The sequence below is a fragment of the Otolemur garnettii genome, unplaced genomic scaffold (genome assembly GCF_000181295.1).
Source record: "Otolemur garnettii isolate 467f Iridium unplaced genomic scaffold, OtoGar3 scaffold00028, whole genome shotgun sequence".
Classification (NCBI taxonomy): Eukaryota; Metazoa; Chordata; class Mammalia; order Primates; family Galagidae; genus Otolemur; species Otolemur garnettii.
The window spans coordinates 6919602-6936411 of NW_003852423.1; the positions used below are offsets into that span (position 1 = coordinate 6919602).

At 34.1% G+C, this 16810-nt stretch overlaps 1 protein-coding gene across 2 annotated transcripts in view; it reads left to right on the top strand.

Moving 5' to 3' along the window:
- The window catches only part of MPP6 (membrane palmitoylated protein 6), an 87462-nt gene that overhangs the window by 27077 nt on the left and 43575 nt on the right, over positions 1-16810 (top strand). For both annotated transcript variants that reach the window (XM_003788510.2, XM_023512468.1), the window contains exon 2: positions 13409-13530. In XM_003788510.2, coding sequence (XP_003788558.1) covers positions 13414-13530 — 117 coding nt within the window. In that variant the 5' untranslated portion in view covers positions 13409-13413. The remainder of the gene's footprint in view (positions 1-13408; positions 13531-16810) is intronic.

The window sequence follows — 16810 nt, forward strand, 5'->3', positions numbered from 1 at the left end:
TTCTTTTAGTTTCAATATTCTCTTTTTTCCTTTGAGGATTTTTGGGGTGGGGAGGGTAAGGGAGACAATCTCATTTGCTGCCCAGGCTAGAGTACCCTGGCATGAATCTAGCTCACACCAGCCTCAAACTGATAGGCTCGGTCCTCCTGCCTTAGTCTCCCTAGTACCTAGGACTACAGGTGCTTACCACATTGCCTGGCTCATTTTTCTAATTTTAACAGAGATGGGGTCTTGAATAACTGCTGAGCTTAATTTATCCTCCTGCCTTGGCCTCCCAAGGTGCTGGTGTGCCTGCCTTCTTTGAGAATGTTAATGACTGTTTTCTTCACTCTGAATAGTTTTTACTTGTTTATTTTATGCTCTTTTATGTTATAGATTTTTCTTAGCCATCTTATATCCCCAGGTTATTAGCTACTTGTTAAAAGTGGGGAACGAAAAACCTGAAGTTCTAATTGTATGTTGGGCTTGGCTGTAGCTGTCTTGTTGGGGGGCTAACACCTGAGCTTTATGTTTGTGTCTTTCCTGTTGATTGGTCGTATTTTCTAGAGAAGACTCTTCACATCAACTTGAAAGGTAAAGACCAGATGGAAGGTGTCTGATAGACTAGAGCAAAAGTCAGGAGAGACGGGGTCTGTCTCAGTATTTAATGATCCCGTTTTGTAAGTGATTTCATTATCCATGGTCCAGAGACACCTCTTATTTTACTTTCTCCAGAAAACAAATCTATAGTTTTTAGTCTTGTGTACTGGAGGGTGAGGGACAGACCAGGAGGGTGGGAGTGGGAGCTAGCAATCTCACTTCATTTGAAGCAGTTTTTATTTATCTCTGCTATTGTAGTTCCCCTCATCACTAGTACCTTAGGCTATTAATTCCTGAGCCTTTGGAAGATTCTGATGTATAAGTGAAGTGGTTTTCTGGTTCCCTATGGTTGGTTTAGTTTTAACCTCTTTGGGTTTTCTGAATCATTTACTCCTTTGTCTGTATGTTTTATAGCTTCCAAAGTCAATTTTTCTGTCATTACCTCCATCCTAAATTTATGCTTTATGAAATAAAATGGCACACACATCTTTCCTGAAAACCCTATAGAATGTAATAAAGAACATAATTAGATGAGCTCAATTTGTGGTTATTTGGACATACTGGTATTTGTCCTCTAGAGTAAAAAAACCTCAGGTTCCCTGTGTATTTCTATTTAGGTTTCTTTTAAGCCTGACACTTGATTTTTGTCAAATTCAAGCACAACAAAATTTTGGAGACTGTCAAGGGGAGGAGTTTCTGCTAGAAAACAATTCTTGATTTTAGTTTTTAATTATATCTTGTGTGAAAGGATCTGTGATGAAGAGCACCCTTCAGTTTTCCCATCCAGAAGAGTATTGTTTTCTCTAAGAGCCACTCCAACCATCTGTGCATTGCTTCACTTTGAGTTTTTCTTTAGCTCTCTTGAGTCTTAGCATTTAGAAACGAATTGGTGCCTTTGGAATACTGACACTATCACACCCTCAAGGTAATCCCGAAGAGATTTTGTATTTTACTTTGCTGTGTGTAAGTGATTGGTTATACTTCTGTCTCCAATTAGAGCGAAATGCTAGATAATAGATACAAGTAATTCAGAGCATTAATAATCTTTCATACAGTTGGGCATTTACTAAGCATTTGTTGAGTGTCATATGAAGGGCAATATATTGAGAGCTATAGTAAGAAAGGGAGCTCTTATTCTTTGACAGGTTATAGTAAAGAGAAATAGCAAACATACATAAAATAAGTACTACATTCTAGAAAATTATCCTTTCCCCTTGTTTTACCAGATATTTTTATTTCAAAACAATTGGGGAAATGGAAAAAGACATTGTAAATACATGGATTATCTTTAGATTTTGATTTCATTTATTAACCATAGTTATGGACTGAATGTGTCCCCCTCAAATTCATCTGTTGAAATCCTAACTCCCAGTGGGATGGTATTAAGAGGTGGGACCTTTGGGGGTTAAGTCATGAGAGTGGCACTCTCATGAATATGATTAGTGCCCTTGCAAAAGGAACCTCAGAAGAGCTCTCTAGTTCTCTTTCTACCATGTGAGAATAAAATGAGATGCAAACTAGAAAGCACCCCTTATGAAACTGACTATGCTGTTACCTTGATTTTGGACTTCCCATCTTGTAGAAGTGTGAGAAATAAATTTCAGTTGTTAAGGAGCCATACTCTATGGCTTATAAACATTATAGCAGCCCAAACTGATTGAGCCAGTCATCATTATAGTGTTTTTTTTTTGGAATCACAAAATGTACAGTGACATAATTAAAATCTATTTTCACCTTCAACATTTTTCACCATTCTTGTTAAGTGATTTTTACCTTAAAAGATTACTTTGAGCAAAGAATATAAGAGAAAAAAAGAAGATAGGTAAATTAAAAGAAAGGAGAAATGTTATATTAATATTTTCTTTTCTTTCAGAGTTCAGCAAATACAGGGTGTCCCAGAGGTCAACATACGTACATTCATACATAGGGAAAACGGGAAATTGTAGCTAAATGTGTCTTTATTTACAAAATTTTCACTGCAAAAGCTTACAAAATATTTCTGTACCTCTTGATATATAAATATAAGAAATTAAAAAAATATATAATATAAAATATGAGTTTGTTACTTTTTCTATGTGTGGTGACCTTTGGGACACCCTGTATATTTGGTTCAATGGAAAAAAAACACTAGCTAATTATAATTGTCCGTTTACCTTTCACAGTTCAGGGAGATAGAGTTAATGAAATAGCATGGTGAAAAGGCATATCTTAACCCACTGTTAATCTGTAGCATCCAGCATCTTTGAACCCTCCTGACTGCAAATAGTTTTTAATGGCCATTTTTTGACCATTAATATTGCTTGCATTTTAATCATCTATTCTTCTTACAAAGTATTTATTTCAGTTATCTGCTGCTCCTGAGCAAGTTATTACTGGCATTTCTTCCATCTTACTAATGCAACAGCTTCTGAGTTTCTCAAGGATATTTCTCATTCCTCCATTACTAAGTTTAAATAGCTGACAAGGCAGTAGGAGGGATGAGAGAGAGTTGGTGCTGACCCACTGAAATTTGTGTCTTGACCTATAGAAATTATAGTAAAGTCATACTGTGTAGTGGCAAGTTTAGGACTACAAACTATGTTTTCTTATGCCCAGTGCAGTCTCCACTAACCAAACTAGCTTGTTTCATGACTTTTTTTGCATACCTGCCATTTGTTGAATGCAGGCCCTCAGTGACAGAACCTAGTTCATCATAACCCCTCTTCTCTTGTCAGTCCCTTGAAAATGTCCTGATTATCCTTCCATCTTCTTGAGCATTTTCCTTCTTTCTGTTTAGGGAAGATGTTGATATTGCTGTATGGAGCAGTCATATATGGAAAATATAGTCTATGATTTTAGTGCAAAAAGTGCGTATAGTCTGAGGCTAGTCAGTTAAACTGAATTCTTTTTTTTTTTTTTCCTTCGCCTGTTGACCAACATCTGCCATGTTTCTTATCGTTTGGGGGCCTCATTTTTCTCATCTATAAATGAAGATAATAACTAGCCAGCTTATAGGGATTTTTCGAGACTAAAATGCGATAGAAAATTACATATCAGTTTGTTATTATTTGAACTTAAGTAATGGCTTAAAGCAAGACTTAGGATTCACTGAGTTAGGAAAAACCTCAAGATGAATAATGAAGTAACTAGTGTGGGAGACAATGGACAACTGACCTAAAATTGAAATTCAAATAATTATATTAGAAAAGCAAATTAAAGTAGAAAAATGAAGAAAGAAAAGGAAAAAAAGTCTAGAGGGAAAATGTTGAAATTAAAAAAAGAAAAATATGGAAATATTGAATATGAATATTGTCTGGGCAACAGGTAATCTTCTGGGGTATGAGATATTAATCACAATGCTAATATGCAGTAGTATGAGATGGAGATGTGTAGGCCTCTGCTGATTTCTCCAACCCGATAGGGTTGAAAAACTAAATCTCTCCTCAGCTCGCTTGAAAAACATTTTAAACCACTAACCTTGGCTAAGCAGACGCTTTCCCAGGAAAGCACTTGTCACTGGGATCTTTCCTGAAGTGACTGCCCGCTTATCCAGTCCACCAAAATTGGTCTCACTCTGTACCTCTGAGGGCTGAGGTTGCAAGGCAGCCCTCCTACTGCTAAACACAGAACGCTCCGCTCTTCCCCAGTGTCTCATTCCCAGCTTTTGGCACTGCTCAGTCACTAGATCATTTGCTCAAGGTCTCCCAGCCCGAGCCTTGCTCTGTGACGCTGAGGGCAGAGCCTGCAGGGGCAGTTCTCCCAGAGTGGCTGCAGTGCATGGACCACAGCTGAACAATATTAGCTCTATTCTAGCTCAGCAGCTCAGTCATCCACGGTCTTGCCCAAGTTCTCCCAAGGTAATTCAACCAAGTGCCTAAGTCCAAATAAACAAAACAATCCACAGGGAAGGCGTTCTCTGTTTGCAGTCTTGCTGCTGTTGTAGTTCTAGCAGCTGCAGCCACAGCCTCAGACCAAACGAACTCAACCACTTGCCACTTCACTGCTCCTGGGGTCCAGAAGTCTCTAGCTGTCTTTCTGCATTCCCAATGCAGATGTTTCTGGGCAGAGCCCACAACCCAGAGATGCCTGGAGTCTTCTCTCCCCAATCTCACCACGCCTAGTTGCAAAGAAGCTGTTACTCAGTCGCCATCTTGCTTCCTCCCCTCATGAAAGTGTTTTTAATCCTCAACATGCAGAAGATTCATTTAGATGTATTTAGATTATTCTTTCAGTTAAGCTTTCACTTGGAAGGCCTTTCATTCATTTAAACTTGGGGCAGTTTCTTCTGTTACTTCTCCATTTCCTCCCCAACCTTGTCTCTGATCTTAAGAACCCTAGTAGCCACTTTGAATTTGTTTCTGTGCTTTAACTTTAATGTTTTCCATCTTTTTTTCTTTTTTTCTTTGTTTTGCATTTCAAAGATTACCGTAACTTGATTTTGCAGCTTAGCAGTTTCAACCATATCATTCTATCATTTGAAGTCTGCTGTTAGATTTTAATTTGACAATAATGTTTTTGATTGCCAGGAACTTTTTTGGGGGGAGGGGGAGGGTTACTTCATTGATTCCCTCCTAGTGGCCTGTTCTTTTATGAATGCAGTAGCCTCTCACATATCTCTGAAAATGCTAACAAAAATAAAATTTTAAAGTTCTCTTCTAATCTCAGCACCATCTGGTTTTCCCCTAGTTTAGTTTCTTCAGCTTTGCTCTCTATCACTGAGGTTTTCTTCAAATGTCTGGAGTTCTATAATTGCTGGTTTATATTTATAAATGAAGGACTGGGGGGATGAGTCCAGAATCTATATGTGGTGATATGATAAGGGTTTCCTCTACAGTTGTGTAGGCTGCCCTTCTCCCCCTCTTCCACCCCCAGGCTACCTGGAATGAGAGGCTGTGAGCAGGCTCTGAATAAGTAAGGGGTAGGTTTGTCCTTGGGCAGGTTTCTTCTTTGAATTTGTAGGCAGAGAGCAGGTGAGAACTCTTAAAATAACTAAATTAAGAAGGAAGAATTCTCTGGATATAGGATATATTTGTGCAAGGCTTTAAGTTGGAAGAACAGAAGGGAGAATGAGGCACCACCCCTAGGTAAGGAGAACTTTTGGTTGCTATAACCACTGTGGAATATAACAGGCATTGTGGTGGAGAACAGTCTTATGCTAAAAAGGAAATTGTGCTCCCTGAATGCCAACAGTTCTCTCTTTGAGAAGCTGTGGGTTTCCTTCCCTTCTCCTTAGTGTCTTACAAAGAACTAGATTTATCCCAGCCTCTGCTCTCTCTCAGGCTCCAATGTCCTGGTTAGGAACCCTTCTCACACAGAACGAACTACCTGTTTTTGGAAAGAAGTTAGTGGTACTGAGGTCAAAAAGTGGGCTCTTGCTTGTGAGGTTCCTTAATTGCCCTGGAATGATCGTCCCTCTGCTGTGTCTACACATTTTGTTGTTGACTCCAAGCTTGGATTTTCTCGAGGATTGTTTTGGGGAATTTAGCTCTATATTTTGTTTTAAGGCTTTAAATACTGATCATAAATTCAATTATTTTTAGTAGGATGAACTTAGTTTAGTAATTTCTACTAGATGATTGCAGTGACATCTCCATTTTCCTATCATCTTAACATTCTGCCAACTCCATCAAATAATGAGTTAACATTTAACTTTTTTCTTGTATTTCCACAGTGTTAATAATGCACTAGGAGGTATTGTTCTAAGAGTTCTCCATGCATTATTTAGCAACAACAGCCCTGTGAGACAGACCCCATTGTCATTCCCCCACTTAACAGGTAAAAGAAACTGACTGGGAAGTTATCATTTTCCCAGGTTTTCAGGACTATGTAAGTGGTGGAGTCCTGGTTCTTAACCACTTTCTCTGATTATTTCACATTCTTCTTACCATCACATTTTATACATGTGTTTATATGTTTTGGTCTACTATGTAGAGTTATTTGAAAAAAGATAGCATGTCTGTGTATTTTCTTCAACATCTAGCCACATGCCTGGCATCAAGCTCTGAATAAATGCTGATTGAATTAGCTGTGCACATTCAAAATTCTGCTTTGCTTCTTTGGTTCACTATAATATTACTAAGCTAGAATTTCAAGACATTAATTTGAGAACTAAGGTTTTGACAGGATATCATTATTTTATCTGCATAGAAAATTGTTTTTTATTGATTTTAATTCATGTTTAAAATTTTAACTCAGCTGTCAGTGGTCAAATCAGTACATGAAAATATTAATAGTTGGTATCAAAATTTCTTTTCTGCTACACATTGAAAGAATAGGAATTGTCTTGTGCCACACAGTAAAATACACAAACAGTAATGAAAACCGAGTAGCAAAAAAATGGTCCATGTATAGTTGTGGGATACAAAAAATCACCCTCACAAAATCATCATGCAGCCCACGGCTGCAGATTGGACACCACTGAAGGAAGCAAAATTTTAATATGTTCTTTTTTGGTATCATTTCTTGGAAATATATTTTAAAATATAGTTTTTTGCTTATTTGCAATAGTGGATTTTTAAATAATTCCTTTGAAATTATGTAAACTTTCCAAACACAAATAGAATGAAATTTTATTTTTCATTTCATGGATTCTGTAAGTTATACACCATGAATCTGGTTAAATATTTATTTTATCTATAAAATATAAGAGTAGAAATAATTTTTAACATTTTATGAATACTTAATTTAGCTGTCATATTTCCTTTCAATGGGGAATACAGTTTGTTAAATAGGTGTGAATATATCACCAATTATGGTTACAAAAGGATTTTTAATATTAAAGTAGGCACTAATTCTAATTTATTAACAATAGCTCATTAAATTCTTTATAGTACTAAAACTGAGTAGAAATGCTTTTGTAAAACAGTTTATATATAAAGCTTTTGGAATGGCTTGGCACCTCTATCTCCCTGGTTATGGTGCTGGCCACACACACCAAAGCTGACAGGTTTCAACCTGGCCTGGGCCTACTAAACAACGATAACCGCAACAAAAAAAATAACCAGATGTTGCGGCGGGTGCCTGTAGTCAGCCTCCCAGTCCCAGCTACTTGGGAGGCTGAGGCAAGAAAATTGCTTAAGCCCAAGGGTTTGAAGTTGCTATGAGTTGTGATGCCACTGCACTCTACGGAGGGTGACAAGACTCTGTCTCAAAAAAAAAAAAAACAGAAAAAGAAAGCTTTTGCAACATTATAGGTAGGTACCATTTATTTTATTAAATTTGCTTTATGTTATGAAATATAGAGAGCTAGAAGCATAGTTATGGTAGGAAATATTACTGTAAAAGCATTTTAGTAGTTAGCACTTAACGATACTACTTCCTTCTTTATGCCTTGGTATAGAATTCATGGCAAGTTAATAGCTGTAAAATTAGTATTTTATAAACTATACCACATTTTGCTGCTTCTGAGTATTATATGTACAATTTTATTTATAAATAACAATGTGTAACTTAAAATTTTTCTTGATTTTGGTCACAGAAGAATATTACATTTTTGTGACTAATACCATATTATAAAAAACTAATGATAATATTAGACTATGGCTTAGTGGTTGGAGATACAGATATGAGCAAGATATGTATGATTTCTGTGCTTGTCAGACTTTGAATTTAGAAAAGAAATTGTGCATTAAACAAATACCAAAATATTTGATGTAGGTTTATCAAATATGTAGGTTTATCAAAAATGTAGGTTTATCAAAATTATAGAGTACTTTGAAGATATATATTAGGAGAATTTATCCTAATTGAGGCAATCAGGGACATTGAAATTCTCTTCTTGAAGAATGAGTATGGTTTAGATATGCAAAAATGGTTGTACATATGTAGTAGTAACTGGCAAGGAGAGTTTTGGGTCAGAGCTATGGGAAGATTGTTAGAGCCAAAGCTACAGAAGTGGTGCAGATTCACTCTGGCAATGTACTAAAAAGCTTATAGGTCACAAAATTTACATTTTAATTAATTCCTTATAGAATTAAATTAATTGTTGTTAAGTTAGGCAAGATATGATGATAGCTAAGCCCCTTATATAGGGAAATGGAAAGAAATTGATAGATTCCTAAAATATTTAGGTGGTGAATGCTACTGCTTCCCTTTCTCTGTTTGTTTCTACTCCTATCACTTTCAAGCTTTGAAATATGTTTTTTATTTTTTGTGTAGTGTTTTGTCTTCTGTTATTTTCTTTGTTCATGTGGGGTTTTTGAAGAGAGAAAGGATCTAGACTTAATTATTCAATCCACCATATTTACTGAACCCTACCCCTCTGATTTGAAATGTCACCTTTATCATATGCTGAATTTCATTTAGCTGCTCTGTTTCAAGATTCGTCTGTTGCTATGGCAATACTGCACTATTTTAAGTTATGGTGATTTTATAATTGATAACAGGTATTTTCTTTACATTTATGCTTTTTAAAAAACATATTGGCTAATTTTACATATTTTCTGTTTCAGAATAACTTAAAGTTATTAACTTAATTCTAAAGTTATTTTAGAATAACTTTATTCAAAAATCTTATTGAGATTTCTGTTAGGTTTTTTTAAAGAAGAATTTGGAGAGAATTGGCATTTTTATACAGTATTGAACCTTAATCTTACAACATGATTTCTTTCTTTCTTTTTTTTTTTTTGCAGTTTTTGGCCAAGACTGTGTTTGAACCCACCACCTCTGGCATATGGGGCCAATATCCTACTCCTTTGAGCCACAGGTGCCGCCCCAACATGATTTCTTTATTTAATCAATTATTTCGATTGTTCTTTAGTATAAATTTTATAATTTTCCTCTTACCTACCATAACATTTTAATTTTAGCTTTAATGTATTATTACTATTATTTAGGAAACTTTTGACTTTTCTGTATTGCTGTTATGTCTAGCCAGCCAAATTCTATAATTAATAATTTTTCAACAGATTATTTAAGATTTTTCTGAGTAGATGATTATACATCTTCATTTTTAAAAATTGTCATGTCTTACTACATTAGTTAAAATTTAAACTACAGGTTTGGAGAGAAGTAGTCTTAGTGGGCATTCTTGTCTAGTTCCTGACTTTTTTTTTTTTTTTTGCAGTTTTGGCCGGGGCGGGGCTTGAAACTGCCACCCCATGTTAATGGGGCCGGCACCCTACTCCTTGAGCCACAGGTGCCACCCATTCCTGACTTTTAAGAGACATTTTTCCATTAAGTATGATGCTTCCTATAGAATCTGTTAGAAATCAACTCTGGTTTCCTTCTGTTTTTTTCTAAGCTAAGATTTTTCCATCAGAATTGGCATTTGAATTTTATCTGATGCATCTTAAGCATTAGTATGTAAGTGTGGGTTTTTTCTTTGTCTACGGTGATATATTAAATTATATTACATACTTAATGTTGAACCATCTTAACATTACTGCGATAAACAGCATTTGGTATTTGGTTATTATCACAATTTTTTTTTTTTTTTTTGAGATAGGTCTCATTTTGTCACCGTTGGTAGAGCGCCATGGCTTCATAGCACACAACAGCCTCAAACTCTTGGTTTGAGGTGCCACAATGTCCAGCTGTTTTTAGAGATGGGGTCTCACCCTTGCTCAGGCTGGTCTTGAACTCCTGAGTTCAGGCAGTCCACCTGCCTTGATCACCTAGAATGCTAGGATTATAGATGTGAGCCACCGCGCCTGGTCCTTTCGTTCTTTTAAGATAACTCTTACATTCAATTTACAAATGTGTTTAAGATGTTTGTACATATATTCATATGTGAGTTTAGTATACAATTTTCTATTGAATTTTGAAGTCCACAAAGAAATTAGAAAGCTTTTGATCTTTCCTGTTTTATTTTAAAAACATAAATTATTTCTTTCTTGAAGATTTAATAGAATTATTCTTAAATCTATCCAGGTTTCATGCCTTTGTAAAAGAGTGGAGTTTTGGAAACCTTTCAGTTTCTTCTGTTGTAATCCATTACTGTTTTCTTACCCCTTTCTCCTTAACTTTGACAATAGATTTAAAATAAAAATAAAATTGTTTGTTGTGTTTTTAATTGCTGTACTTGCATTTATTTTCTCATAGCATTCTTAATGCTACTTGTGTCTTGTCTTATTTCTTTTTTTTAAAATTGATATATATTAAAATTGTACATATTTATAGGGTACATAATGAAGTTTCAGTATGTTCAATGTGTAATGACAGATGAGAGTAGTTAGCTTATCTGTTATCTCAAGCATTTATTATACCTTGTGTATATGTTTGAAGTTTTTTATAATAAAAACTAAAAATAAAGACAAATGTAAAATGTCAGAGGAAAGAAAAATAAGTAATCGTGAGAAGTAGAGCTAAGGACATTTAAAGCTACAGGGCAAGAGTACTTCTAAGAATTGGTTTCATTGCTCTCTGCCTATATAAAAGGTAAACTTTGGACTTGAAGCAAATTTGTGCAGTAAAAGTTGATTATATTCTTTATTTCCTAATGTCTTCTTTCTTCATCTTAGTCCAATATTGGTTTTCCTTCTTGTTTCAAGTGCATGATACGCTCTTGTTCACCTCTTCCAAAATTGTCAGTCATTTATATGTAGTGAGTAGGAGACCTGTAGACGAATCTGCCCAAGTTAAAGCACAAGAGTGTTTTGGGATAGAGATCAGAATAAGGGTCAGTAAATAGATCTGACAGAGTACTAGAAAAATACTTTAGCATTTGGAAAAATACTGATAGAAACATGAAAACTTTGTCAGAACATTTGGAGAATGTTCCACATGAAAAACATTATTAATTTTATAACAAATCAAGAATCTGAGAGAAGGTAAAAGTTTAAACATCTACCATTATAATGGAAAATAAGTAGATAATGTCTAAAATGAGGAGTCAAAAAGTAGCACTATTAACAAATGACCCAGGAAATAAAGAAACTATTAATATAATAGATTGTATTAAAATAAATAGTTAATAAATGCATAATAATTACTTTTGGGGAGTAAGGTGAATTGGGAGAAGGGTAGGCAGTGAGGTTGCATTTTATGCTGTTTAGGAGGGCCATCTGACTTAACAGTGTTTGTATTTTATTTTAATAAAAATAAAATGTTTAGTATTGAAAACAAACAATTGCTGTATTAATAAATTCTAAAGAAACATTAAAATGACCCCAAATTAATAAGAGTGGTCCTAATAAAATTAAGACTATAATAATGAATGAGGGAGGGTCCTGGCTTTACTCCCCTATATGGGCATTATCCAGTTGTCTTAGTAACAATTGTTGGAAAAACTATTCTATTGAATTGTCTTGCCTCTCTATCTAAAATCATTTGACCATAAATTTATGGGCTTATTTCTAGACTTTTGTTTAATTATTTGTATGCTAGGTCCACACAGTTTTGTTTACTTTAACTTTTTGATGAGTTTTGAAATTCAGAGAGTGAATTCCAACTTTGTTCTGGATGTCTTGTGCTTTTATATGAATTTTAGATAAGCTCGTCAATTTCTGCAAAAAAAATTACATTAAACATGTAGATCAGTTTGGAGAATGTTCACATCTTAGCAACATGAAGTCTTTTCTTTCATGAATGTAGAGTGCATTTCCATTTATTTAGGTCTTGTTTTTTCAGTCATGTTTTATAGTTTTGGTGTACAAATTTTGCATTTCTTTTGTTACATTAATTTTTCATTATTTTTTATGCTATATAAAAGGACTGGTTTTCTTAATTTCATTTTGGATGGTTTGTTGCTACAGTATAAGAAATATAGCTGATGTGGTGTTTTGATCTTGAAGCCTTGGTGAACTCATTTTTTAATTCTAATGTTTTTTTTTTATATATAAGGATTTTCCATCTCCCAGATCATACCATCTGCAAATAGAGATGGTTTTAGTTACTCCTTTCCAAACTGAATGTCTTTTATTTCTTTTTTTTTGATGAACTTGTCCTGGCTAGAACCTCTAGTACAAAGTGGAAAAGAAATAGCAAAAACAGACAGCCCTCTCTTACTTTTGATCTTAGTGGGAAAGCATCCAGTCTTTCACCATCAAGTATGATGATAGTCTGCAAATTTTTTATATATGCCTTTTCTCAAGGATGAGGAATTTCCCTTCTAGTTCTAGTTAGGTGAATGTTTTTATCATGAAGAGTTTTGGATTTTGCCAAATACTTATTTGTTTGTTAAGATTTCATTTGGTTTTTGTTCTTTGTTCTGTTTGTATATAGTACAGTACACTACATACTGATCGATTTTCATATGTTGAACTACTCTTTTATTCCTAGGATAAACTGAATTTGATCATTGTATATAATCCTTTTTGTATGTTGCAGGGTTCCATTGCTAGTATTTTATTGAAGATCTTTGTTTGTATTTATAAGATGTATTGGCTGTATTTTCTTTTTCTGTCTTTGGTAGAAAGGATAATAGGCCTTTAGTATCAGGATAATAGGCCTCATAAAATGAGTTGGTAAGTGTTTCCTTGTCTGTTATTTGGAAAAATTTGTGAAGTGTTGGTTTTAATTCTTCTTTAAATGTTTGATGGAATTCACCCCTGACTGTTGGTTCTGGGCTTGTGGGAAGTTTTTTGGCTAGTGAATCTTCATAGTTTTTAAAAGTCTATTTAGATTTTGTATTTCTTCTTGAGTAATGTTTTTAAATTTGAAAAATATAAAGTAAGTGCAAGGATGTAAATATGTATAAGATAACGTGATAAAGCCCAAATTATATATAAAAACTATCCTACTACTAATTCATGAGAAGTCAGCTTGAAACTCATATGTGTAATAACTTGGTATTTTAAAATGTGATTTTTTAAAAAGGCATTTTTTAATGTGTATTTGCATTTTTTATAAGGTTACTTCATAATGGCTTGAAATTTAAGTTTTTTTGTTTTTTGTATTGCTTTTATTTCAGGAGCAATGCAGCAAGTCTTGGAAAACCTTACAGAGCTGCCCTCATCTACAGGAGCAGAAGAAATAGACCTCATTTTCCTCAAAGGAATAATGGAGAATCCTATTGTAAAATCACTTGCTAAGGTATATTGGTTTATTCATAAGATTACTGAATTATTTTGAAAATTATTTTTATAGAGAAAATTATTTTTATAGATGTTACTATTTTAGAAGTTGGTTGATAAATGTTTGGTTAATTAGCAGATAATAACACTTCACACAATGAATTCTTTTTGTAAAAATTAATCCACTTCCTTTTTTATTCTGACTTTAAATACAGAATGAAATGACTCTTAGTTTTGGCCTATCATTTTTAAGGTTTACAGAAATCATTCTTATACACTCTGTGTTATAGCAGAGTTTATGAAAAAGATCCTGGTCTTATCTCTGTTTTCAATCACAGGAAGGTACTGATTTTCTTTTTACCTTAACTACATATCTGTTTTTTATCTAAGTACTTGCCTTCCTTTATCTAATACTTTCTTGAAATCTGGTTTTTTCTTACATACATATCCAAAATCTGGATATTTTAAGTCTGCTTCCATAGTCAATTCTGGAGTAATCTCTGTACCTCATTGATAAATACGCTTTTTTGATGCATTTATATTTCATTTGTGTTTACTATCTCCCCCAAAAGATTTTTTATTAACATCATCAAAGCTTAGTGTAGTACCTCCTTCACAACCCTGTTATCAACCTTAATTCCTTAGAGTTCCCCTAAATGATTCTTGCTTTCAAGAACCTGTACCACACGCCTCTCTGACCTTTCCTGTATATAGCCTTCTCGTTGTTTCTTTTACTTTTTGCTCTCTGAGAATGTTGATTTTCCCCTTTCTTATAATCTGTTTCTAGCCACAGTCCATTACTTGTTTTCTTCCAAGACTTCTGAAAAATATCTTTTACAAAGTTTACCATTAGTACGAGTGTTCATTGTGCACATACTTGCTCATATGGTCACATGGTGTAAAGGTTCCTTAAAAAGAAAGAAATCTGCTTGTAGATTATCCAACCAGAATTTTTATTTGATCATTTTGATTACAGTCTTTCCAAAGTTTATTGGGTATTTTTATACTTTAATAATAATATATAATAATAATAATATACAAACTTCTGTCATAAACATTAATCACTACCAGTAAAGTAATATTAAGGTAAAGTAATAGCTCTAGGGCCTGTTGAAATTAGTAGTTGTTTAAGCCTATAGAAAATGGCTTACCCTAGGTTCTTCCTGGTTATTTTAAAAATAGTTTTTCACTCTTCCCCTGATGTCATACTGTTGGTAGATTGTCATTTTTTTATTATCCATGCATTGGTTACACCCTTGTTTCCATGTTGTTTAATTTATGGCCTTTGATTGATAAATTTGTAAACTATGCAATAATATTATGTAAGTTATTTACAAAATACTTATAGTTTGTAAGTCTTTAAAATACATATTATACTGTTTTGCCTTTGTGCCAACTTAATAAATTTAAAATGTATTATGCTGTTATGTATTTGCAACAGCTTTATCTATGAAAACTAAGATCGAAAGTAGATAAGTGTTCCACCTGAGATCACTTTGCTAATGTGTGACAAATGACAGAGATGAGGTTTAGGCCATGTGTTCTGCCTTCAGGTTCTTCAGCATAGCATATCAGATGTCGTATATATGTTTATTCTTAAGAAATTCTGTGAGGGGGCGATGTCTGTGGCTCAAGGAGTAGGGCACTATACTAGAGTGGCGGGTTCAAACCTGGCCCTAGCCAAAAACTGCAAAAATTTAAAAAAAAAATTCTGTGAGTAAAATATTATTGGTTTTGTGCCACTGATTTGGCCTATCAGTAGTATCTTGTTCATTATTTTTAACAGATGAAATGGTTGGATGGCCATTTCATGGGTGGGTAAGGTGCTATAATATTCTTGGTGATAAAAATGAAGTAAAGACAAGACTCACCTGGTAATATCCAGTATTCAGGCAGATTTTCAACAAATAAAAGCAATGATAGTTTGATACTCCTGCAATATAGGTAAAGAAATTCCAGAAATAAGAGAGGATTTCTGCTTCTAAGACAGAGATAGTGAGTTACAGCAGCCTAACATGTTCAGTACAACAAGTAGGCAAAAAAGAGAGGCATACACTGCTAGACACACAGAAAGACAGGAACATGTGACCAGTAATCACTGGAAGAGAAAAGAAGCATTCCCTAGATGGTGCTTTTGTTAGAGTTTATAAACAAGGATTTTAAAATAATTTATTAATATATTTTTAACAGAAGAAAAAAGAATCACAAATACTGTTGTTCTATTTTACTAGAAAAAAACAAAATAAAATATAATCAAGTAGACATCTTAGAATCAAAAATACAATATCTGAAATGAGCTTATTTGATGAGTGATGGAGGTTTTGTTTGGCCCTCTGAATTGCCTGCTGAAATTTGATTTCCCATTCTATTTATTATTATTATCATTATTTATTCAATCATAACTTTGTACATTGATGCATTTATGGTGTTCAGAGTACTGTTTTGATATACAATGTGAAATGCTTACATTGAACTAAGTAACACATCCATCACAATTATACTCATTCATAATAAGATTTCCCATTCTTGAATGTGGGGCCTAGTCAGAGGTGTTTGAGTCATGGCAGCACATCCCTCATGAATGACTTGGGGCCCTCTCTGAGATGACGAATGAGTTCTTGCTTTATTAGCTCATACTTGAGAGCTAGTTGTTTAAGAACCTGGCACCTCCTCCTCCTTTTTGCTCCTTCTTTTGCCGTTTGACACCCTTGCTTCCCCCTTGCCTTGATGGGAAGAACCCTGAAGTCCTCACCAGAAGCAGATGCTAAAAGGATGCTTTTTGTATAGTCTATAGAACTGTGAGCCAAATAAACTTTTTCTTTGTAAATTATACAGCCTCAGGTAATTTCTTTTATTGCAGTGCTAAATGGACTAATACAATAGATTTAATAGAAGACTAGACACAACAAATGAGGGAATTAGTGAATTTGAAGACAGGTCAATAGAAAATACTCAAACTAAAACCTGTAAAAAAGAGAATAAAAGAAAAAAGAACAAAGACTGAGAAAGTCAAAAGATCTGATATATATGTAATTAGCATCAGAAAGAAAGGGAGGGGAAGAGGAGATATAGGCACTCCTCACTTTACTGCACTTCACTTTATTGTGCTTTGCAAATAATTTTATTTTTTTATAAATCAAAAGTTTGTGGCAACTTGCCTATAAGCAAGTCTGTCAGTGTCATTTTTCTAACAGCATATGCTTATTTTGTGTCTGTGTCACATTTATGTAATTCTTGTAGTATTTCAAACTCTTTCTTGTGTCTGTTAGGAGATCTGTGTTCGGTGATCTTTCATGTTA